The 9,008-nt window shown below is 34.3% G+C and overlaps 2 protein-coding genes across 16 annotated transcripts in view; one reads left to right on the top strand and one right to left on the bottom strand.

Annotated features, from left to right (window-relative positions):
• The window catches only part of LOC107840221 (probable serine/threonine-protein kinase PIX13), a 14,251-nt gene extending 12,541 nt beyond the window's left edge, over nucleotides 1-1,710 (top strand). For all 3 annotated transcript variants that reach the window (XR_007043748.1, XR_007043749.1, XM_047395039.1), the window contains 4 exons: nucleotides 130-265; nucleotides 381-523; nucleotides 788-888; nucleotides 1,028-1,710. Coding sequence is in view for 1 of the 3 variants with exons in the window: in XM_047395039.1 (XP_047250995.1) it covers nucleotides 130-265; nucleotides 381-523; nucleotides 788-823 (315 nt within the window). In the remaining 2 variants the exon portion in view is untranslated. The remainder of the gene's footprint in view (nucleotides 1-129; nucleotides 266-380; nucleotides 524-787; nucleotides 889-1,027) is intronic.
• A 373-nt stretch (nucleotides 1,711-2,083) lies between these two features.
• Nucleotides 2,084-7,180, bottom strand: LOC107853613. 13 transcript variants are annotated; one of them, XM_016698597.2, is made up of 6 exons: nucleotides 5,683-7,180; nucleotides 5,132-5,570; nucleotides 4,980-5,059; nucleotides 4,748-4,903; nucleotides 4,194-4,287; nucleotides 2,084-3,835 (listed from the first exon to the last, which is right to left on the bottom strand). In XM_016698597.2, the coding sequence occupies exons 1-5, from the start codon at nucleotides 5,815-5,817 to the stop codon at nucleotides 4,264-4,266; spliced, it is 834 nt and encodes a 277-aa protein (XP_016554083.1). In that variant the 5' UTR covers nucleotides 5,818-7,180; the 3' UTR covers nucleotides 2,084-3,835; nucleotides 4,194-4,263. The 13 variants fall into 13 exon arrangements, with proteins under 13 accessions (XP_016554083.1, XP_047250987.1, XP_047250988.1 ...); XM_047395031.1 differs by having other exon boundaries at nucleotides 2,084-2,527; nucleotides 3,763-3,835; nucleotides 4,980-5,570; nucleotides 5,683-7,175; XM_047395032.1 differs by having other exon boundaries at nucleotides 2,084-2,402; nucleotides 3,763-3,835; nucleotides 4,980-5,570; nucleotides 5,683-7,175.
• Between the last annotated feature and the right edge of the window lie 1,828 nt (nucleotides 7,181-9,008).

The following is a 9,008-nucleotide window of genomic DNA, read 5'->3' as shown; positions in this document are numbered from 1 at the left end:
AAATATTTAAACGTGAAAATTGTTCCATTGCTCTGGGCCTGTGAGTTCTTTTTTTGTTTTCTTTTTGCTGGTATCTGCTAAAAATTTTCCAAGGTTCTTGTGTGAATTTCATTTCATTTGTTTATGCAGTCCATGGTGAGCTTTCTTGGAAGGCTTTCTCATCCTAACCTGGTCAAACTCTTGGGGTACTGCCATGAAGCCAAAGAACTAGTGCTTGTCTATGAGTTCAGGCTAAAGGGGAGCTTGGACAACCAGCTTTATGGAAGTAAGATGATCTAAATATTCTCAATAATATATACGAACTAGATTAAAAGCAGCGAGGAAGGTGCCTAGCTACTTCATGCTCCACATAAACATGTTTGTTCTCTTCGTTTGCTTAGGGTGCTCTGCTGCTTTGTCACGTCCATGGAATGTAAGGCTTAAAATTGTAATTGGAGCAGCACGAGGCTTGGCATTCCTACATTCATCAGAGAAGCAAGTCAATTGCAGAGACTTCAAAACCTCGAATATATTACTTGTTGGAGTATGTTTCCTTTTCTTCTCCCTTGGAATATATTATCATATAATTGGCTTAGCTCAAGTAATATACAGATCACAAGCCCCCTTTTCTTAATGGGCACCATTCTGGTTTACAGACACTATTTTCCCTAAACTTTTGGAGCTCTAAATCACAAGGTGACAAAAACTACCGAGCTGACATATAACAGTGAGGACATTAGAGAAAAGGTTGTTATTAATAGAACTTTCTAATGACATCCTCTAATTATTTTTTGTTTGAGTCTTACAGTGCGAAGATAATCATATTCTGACTTGGCAAAAGTAGTTCGCATGAGACAACACGGATACTTGGAACATATGGTTATGCTGCTCCCGAATATGTTGCAACAGGTAAGCTTTAGAGTCTGTTGGGCCTCTGAACTGGGAAATTTTTCTCTTGAATCATATCTTGTGCTTACAGGTTTAAACATATAGAAATCAAAAGTCAGAATAAATGTTTGTTCATACTTCTATTGTCATTTTTCTACAGGACACTTGTACGTGAAGGACCATGTCTGTGGTTTTGGTGTCTTTTTAGTGGAAATGCTAACCGGTCTACGGGCAATAGACACAAAACGCCCAACCAACCAGCATAATCTGGTTGAATGGATTAAACCACATTTATCTGATAAAAGGAAGTTAAAGGACAAGATGGATTCGCGGCTGGAAGGAAAATATCCACATCCAAATCTGCAGTACAAATAGCACCGCTGGAGCTGGCACTGTCATGTCTTGGATACGAACCTAAAAGCAGACCATCAATGAAGGAAGTAGTGGAGAAACTAGAACAGATTGAGGCTGCCAATGAAGACCCAAGGAGCATAGAATAAGTTCCAAACATCAGACTGCTGAAAGATATGGTCAGCAACCTTTGCACAATCCTTCTCCACTTAATCCAAGGAACCGAACCTATCCACTCCCTAGAAGATCAGCAGACAGAACGAAGATGATGATACTACTTAGTATTTATATAATTACAACAATCGGAAGAAGCTACAATAGCTTAGTTCTCCGAATACAGACAATTTCATTCATCTTTTGTCGGATATGTCTAGTTGGTCCTGTAGTCTTTTAGTTTGTGAGGTGAAGTGGTAAGGTTCTGTATGGCCTTGGGTTGTGATTGTTATAGTGATATATATATATATATATTAGATGGGTGTCGTATTTATGTTATGCCATCTTGTTCCATGCTTTACTATGAATTTGTTTAGTTTCCGTGTCTCGAGCCGGGAGTCTATCGGAAACAACCTTACCTCTTCTTTAGAGGTAGAGGTACGGACTGCGTACATCTTACCCTCCCCAGACCTCACTATGTGGGAATACATACACTGGATTTGTTGTTGTTGTTGTTATACTAGATGGCCCGTGCCCGTACTTAGTACGGGAATGTGCATAATTGTTTGTTTGCTGTCACATGAAGTATTCATCTTTGAGAATATACCATCAAGAATGTTTAAAGAATACAGTAGTATGAGCTTATAGAACAGTTCCTGTTCAAGTAAGGCTGTAGATAATAACAACCATATTAAGACAACAAAAAGGAAAATACCAAAATTAAATGAGCATAATAGCAGACAACTTCACAAATTTGAGTACACCTTGCATTGATTGTCCACGAAGTATGCGTTAAATATATCAAGTGGCTAATGACACCATCTAATTTTATACCCTGGAATTATCATGTCAGCATCAATGAATGTTGGGCTAATCTAAAGCTTGTTCAAGCACCATGCATCCTTTCTTGTCCTTTGTATCCATATTTGCATCATGTCTTGTAAGGAACAAAAACTTACCCAATGGGAGAAATTTACAAAAACAGAATCTTTTGAAAGTGAATCAAAAGCACGACTGAGTTATGTGATATACTGCGAGAGTGAAATAATACGTGATTAAGAAGAGATTACATTCGTATGAACGAAGATCCAAAAGAAGAGTTGAATTGTTTTTTTTTTTTTTTCTCCAGGCCCTTGTATCTGCAACCAATTTGTCACTGAAATAATGAACTCAATTAAAGTTAAAGCAGTGAGTTCACCTTCTTCCAAAATAAGAGCACTCAGTTACAAAAGAATCATAATCTTTTTTTTTTTTTTTCCTATATTTTTGTCTCTTTATCACTTAAGTCATCATTAATCTTCCAAAGAATCAAGTTCTCTTCGTCAATCTCAGAAGCTCTAAAATACAGAAAGTTGTCTTAAAAGGTTCCCTTCTAATTTGTTTCTCAACTCTTTTTGACCTCAAAATTATAATATGTAAGTTTTTGATGAAGGTAGCTAGACGGAAAATATAGCCACTTGTTACAAAATAGAGGATACATTTTTTTTACTTAAACTGCCTTATAATGGACAAGCAACTGTTTTTTTCTTAGTTTGAATGCCTGAAAAAATATATCTGATTGGTATCTTTTAATTTATCCTCAGATTCAGACTGCTACTTTTTTTCTTAAAACACATATTACCCATCGACCTTTTAATGAATTCACATATATAAGCTGTGCTATTAAAACCTTGTAGAGAAATGATATCAATGGTACCAGAAAGTAAGTAACATGAATTCATATATGGCAAACGAAAAGAGCAAAGAAAAAGACAGGATGAAAAACAATAGTTTCAGGAGATATTTATGACCCAATATAAACATTTTGAAAAATTAAAAACCAAACAGCGAGTGAAAGAATGAAGATGCTAGTTACCAAATTTTTCTTCAATGTTAGAGATCTAAGTGAGTGTTAAGCATCCCTTTGCAAACCCAAACAACTCATTCTTATGCTTGGTGAACTGACTAAAGGAGATATATGAAGCTGCTTACACATACATGTAAGAAAGTGTTTTTCGAAAATAAGTACTTGCATATCACATAAAGCATGAATGCAAGAGAATGCAATTGAAGACTTTTACCAAGGGCTTACTTGCTTCTTTTACATGAGTGGCCTATTTGAGGAAAGTTCATATCTGTAATGCCTTTGGAATTAAAATAACATTCTCATCTGTCAACTTAGTCTTTGCAAAGTTTAACTTGACAAGTAATATTGTGTGTACGAAGGAGATTCTACGTACATTGGAAAAAGTAATTTGAAATTTGTTTTAATTGTTTAGTAGGATTATTCAAAAAGTAATAAAACAATAGCATCAAGCTAAATACTCACATAATATGCTTATGTACTCAACTCAAATCATTCTAAATTTAGCTTCAATTAATTAAGAATATCTCCGTTAGTTAGTTTATTACCTTATGAAATGTTCTTGTCTATTTCGTTACATACTTCCTTAAAAGTGTGTTGATCGATAAACGTTTAATGTACCTGAAACGGAAATTAAATTCTGTGCCATTAAAATATGTAGCAAGATGTACATAACATTAACTCATGCATGACACTTCATACCATGAAACGGGGCAGCAATACATGAATTTATGTGTGAAATATGAACCTTCTCTGTGATGACAGTATATTAACATCTAAGCTGGGCAAACACAGTATCAATCTCTTGAAATAACATCCTTCCTCTGACTCTTTTTTTTTTTAATTGTAAAATTATATTTAACGAAGATGGTTAACTGATTAACACTTCGAAATTAAGACATTTTTTAAAAGATAGTTCAATATGATAACTAATAGAGAAGCTAAGTACCAACAAGCATGATTGGGTTAAAAAGATTACTTGTAACATCAGACCAAAAATCCAGTCCCTTTCCACCAAATTGCGACTATCCATGAGTTTTCTCATCTCTTTACGTCAAAAAGAGCAGATGGTTCTGAAAATTCAGGCAGGTTGTAGCTAAGACATGGAAATGATTGGAGAGTACACTTGGGTGTTGATGTTTCTTGATTTAGCCATTTAGGTGTCTGCTGAGGACTTTGATTCTGAAATTCACTTTCTCTATTGAAGAAAGGTTGATCGAAAATTGAATTGACTTTGTATGACAAAATCAAGAAAACAGACTCACCAATCCAATTTTCGTTCTTCTCAGTTTTTATCATCCTTGAGTTGCCAAAGTTGAAAGTGAGAAATATCTCATTGCTGTTGATAGATATCGAGTGTATGTATTTATCCGTAAAAGAAAAGGGAAAAAGTCAATGAGTAAGCTGAGTTCATATATTTCCTCTTGTTTTATCAAAGTGGCTAACTCTGTGTGTGTAATCAATCATCAAACTCATGATTACCAGTGTCGATGCAATTTTGGGTTATAACATCAAGACATGAACATCTCATACCTTCGTTTGAGAATCATGCTGTACAATGCTTTCATCCGGTGCAACTGGCATTGTGTTAATCTTATCACTATCATTTCTGCAATCACGTGCAGTCTCCAATGATTTGATCCGTATATTAGAAGCTTCATCCAACATAGTGCGGTCAACCCCTGAAAGCTGCAATTCAAAATTTTTAAAATGATCATATAACATGAGTTCCTACTAAAATCAAATACAGAGAAACGGTATTTACTTGAGCCATGTGTCGGTCACCATAATGACAAGGCGATGAACTATGAGCAAGCAAGTAGGGAACAATCTCTGTACATAAACCTGTAGGTGGAAAATCAGGATCAGTATTGGTACTGCAAACCCCAATATCTTTTTGATTGTATGAGGAGTTTCCCTTATTATCCTTTTCAGCTTGCTCTACAACAACACGAGCTGCATCTTCTGGAATCTCGTCTTGTCTTGCATCTTTACTTGCAATGTTAGCGACAGATTCCTTTGAATCTCCAGCACTATTAGGAGATTGAGGAATCTTATCAGTTACTTTTAGGCTGGTATTAGTTGAATTTGAAGGATTACCAGACTCTGAATTTGAAACATCAAGTAAGAATTCATGAACACATCTTATGGAACTCCCACTTTGTTCATGCACAAAGATACTATTATCAGATATTTTCTGAACAAAAGGGTTTACTCTACTTCTTGGCAGAGAAACAGATACTCTAGTGCCATCTGAATTATTGATAACATTGTTATAATTCTCATTCATCCCACAAAACGCTTCACTGGATAGTTGAGGACGCTGGCTCCTCTGGATAGTTGAGGAAGCTGGCTCCTGAGACATGTTTAAGGTTCTGAAATAGTTAGTTTTTGCCGGATGGGAATGAATAGTATAATTTTTATCAACATAATAAATACAAAAACTCTTGAAGACTATTGTATAATACCTTTCCAACAAGCTTGATTGACTCTGTGCGGGGAGAATTCAGCCGTGGGAAATCTTGCACAACTGGAGCACTCTTGACAGGTTGTATAGGAGAGAGGTTGCTAATATAATTGAAGACAAAGTAAGAGAAATACATTGAAGGAGGAAAAAAATATCATTCCTTGAGCAGCTAGCATACAACCTTAATCAAGAAACTGGTTCAAGTTGGCAACAATTCAAGCTTCAATAAATAGCTTCAAAGAAATTGCAAATTAAATAAACCCAAATTCAAATGGTTGTGACTTGCGACAAAGGCATGAAAAGTAACAAATAATATGCTACTCCCTCTGTTTCAATTTGTTTGGGTTGATTCAGAGTATGAAGGCCGAATTAAACCTAATGTTTTGTATGAATTCGGACATAGAATCTTCAACTTTTTCGAACAAAATTTACATATTTCGAAACTACATAAAAGCACTATAAGTCACAATTATTAACAACTCAATATATTTTAAAAATTATTTGACAAATTATGGTCGAAGAAAATATTCTTTGACACTTTGACTACCCAAATAGTAACTACGACAAGCAAATTGAAATGGAGAGAGCAATATCAAACCATTGTCTGAAGCAGAAGCAGGAAAATGTGAATAGCAAGCAAGATAAAAACTGAATAGAAATATCTTTCATTTTCAATGACAGAACACAGGGACCAAGCATAACATCAAACTACAAATTCCAGCTAAATTTCTTAAAACAGAAACACATGCAAAAAAAAAAAAAAATTGTGCTCCTTTCTCAAATTTATCCATCTACAGATCACATGCTCCTTCCTCAATTTTACCCATCTAGAAACTATGCCTAAAACAAATCTTGCTACAATGTTATAGCTTGTCTTTATTTTTTCAGTAACCCAAAAGATAAGAAAACCACCCTAAAAGGAAGGCAGTAATAAAACCCCAAACACCACAATGAATTAAAAATCTATCATTAAAATCAACCATTTAAGACCTAGACCTCTAAATTCACCAAAACTGGAAAGAAAAATATACCAACCAAAATTCAAACCAACAAAAATCACACCGAATGAACCATCAAATTTATGATAATCCAAAAAACCAAAGAATGGCCTTTGATCCAAACTTAGAAATCAACAAAATACAATAGCCAGGACGTGAATTCTAGCATGTACAATCTTTGACTCCTCCTACAGACCTAGAACTCAAATATTCAACCTCACCGAAAGGAAATAGAACACCTATATCCCAAACACTGGCTACTTTAAAATACTAAGCATCTTAATTCAACTTAACAAAATCCGATTAAACCAAATCATCGGAAACTAAATGAGTTGCCTAATATTAAAAGGGCAACCATGTGAAGTAACGCTTCATCATATTGTTATCCCACACAAATTCTCAATTCACCATCTATCCGAATACACCACCCCACCAGCCAGCAGAGCTTGATGGCTTTTAGAACAATGTTACACTGACTGAACTGAAATGCAAGAAGATTAGAGTCGATTAACATACCGCGCAACGCTTGTTGCTGATGAGCACTATTTTGATGAGAAACCGACCCAACACCTGCACCCGCACCCGCACCACTTACCCTAGGCTGCCATCCTTGAGCATTATTATACTTCTTGTTGAAACTAAAACACAACCAAACAACGATGAATATCCAACCAAAATCCTAATTTCAGAGAATAACCCTTAAACAACAATCAAAAAAAATCACCTTTATTAGAAGTCAAAGGTGGATTACCGGAGGTGGAAGACGTAACAGGAGGAGGGGCGGCTGCTCAACTAGAATTACACTCTCTCCCATTGCAACTAGAATTACACCCAACACCCTCTCCCATGCTTCCAATTTAAAAGTTGTTTTAAGGCAGAAGTGGGAGAGAGTGGAAGAGTAAAATCTCGAGGTGAGTAATTTATACGAGAAAGATCGTTAAAATTTATTCCTATCAAAGTATTTATATTAAGTCATGTTATTGTATTACGATAAGTAATAAATAACATCAAAATGTGTAGTATCAATTAGTTATGAATTAGTGATACGATATGTCATGTATTAAATTATATTATTGATAAAAAAATAAATTTATCCATCTACTTTTAAATGATAGTAGACTCTCTTCTATCTCAAAATTCAATTAAAGCATCTTTATTTTCTCTCAAATTCTGTTGCTCGCTCAAAGTATCGACTGTGGAGAAATGCTGTTTGAGGGTGGGTATTAATTTAGGTCAAGTCAGGTCGATATCAGAGTAGAATACACTTTATTTTTGTTGATTGAATTTTTTTCATTAAATAAAAGCGTGTGGACGAAAACTTCCTTAATAATGGAGACAAATTTAATCCAACAAAGAATAAACCAAGCCAATTTTTAAAAATAGTGAAATAAATTTGACCCTTTCTACTTCATTTTATGTATGCCCTGAATCAAGTGCTTGCCTGCTTGAATACTGGCCGGTAAAATAACCAATAAATCCGTTAGTAATTAAGCATTAATTGATCGGCAAGTGATGTTTAACTCTCTAGTAACAAACCTATTATTTTTTTTCATGTTCATTTACAATACCACAGCTGATGGGACATGAAAATTAAATAACATATTCATCTCTTATAATATGGTAATAATTAACGGAAAAAATATCAAAAGACGAACCAAAATAGTTATTTGTAGACTAATGAAATAACAACAAACAATACTATCAACTACTATTAACTAACTGAGAAGTAGACAAGCAAGTGTAATACACAAAGCATCACACTTGTCCCTGTAATTATTATAATGACAAAATGACCTTCTAGACCCCTCTATTATGTCAGTTTTATAAGTTGGACACTTCTACTTACATATTTATCATCTGGACCCTTGAACCCATCAAAACGCAACATTTCATACCCTTTAACCGTTGACCTTGCCTATGTGGCAAGGTCATGGTGACTAGGACAAAGAGAGTGTAACCACTCGCCTAGGGGTGCGAGTGAGGGTCAATTTTTGATCAATTTTACATTAAAATAATTAAAAAAATAAAAATAATATTAAAATTTTTAAAAAAAATAAAAGGGTCCTTTTTTCCCTCCATTTTTTTAAATTTAAAAATATTTTTAAAAATTTTAAAATAATTTTAAAATATTTTTAAAATAATTTAAAAATATTTTTAAAAATTTAAAAATAATTTTAAAATATTTTAAAATTTTTTAAAAAAATTAAAAAGAATCCTTTTTTCCCTCCATCCTCTTTAATTTAAAAATATTTTTAAAAATTAAAAAATCATTTTAAAAATATTTTTTTCCCTCCCCCCCCCCCCCCCACCCCCCCCCCCCCCCCCCCCC

This window comes from Capsicum annuum, chromosome 8 (genome assembly GCF_002878395.1).
Source record: "Capsicum annuum cultivar UCD-10X-F1 chromosome 8, UCD10Xv1.1, whole genome shotgun sequence".
Taxonomy (NCBI): domain Eukaryota; kingdom Viridiplantae; phylum Streptophyta; class Magnoliopsida; order Solanales; family Solanaceae; genus Capsicum; species Capsicum annuum.
The sequence above is the reverse complement of the archived record's forward strand: the minus strand, read 5'-3'. Positions and strand labels throughout refer to the sequence as shown.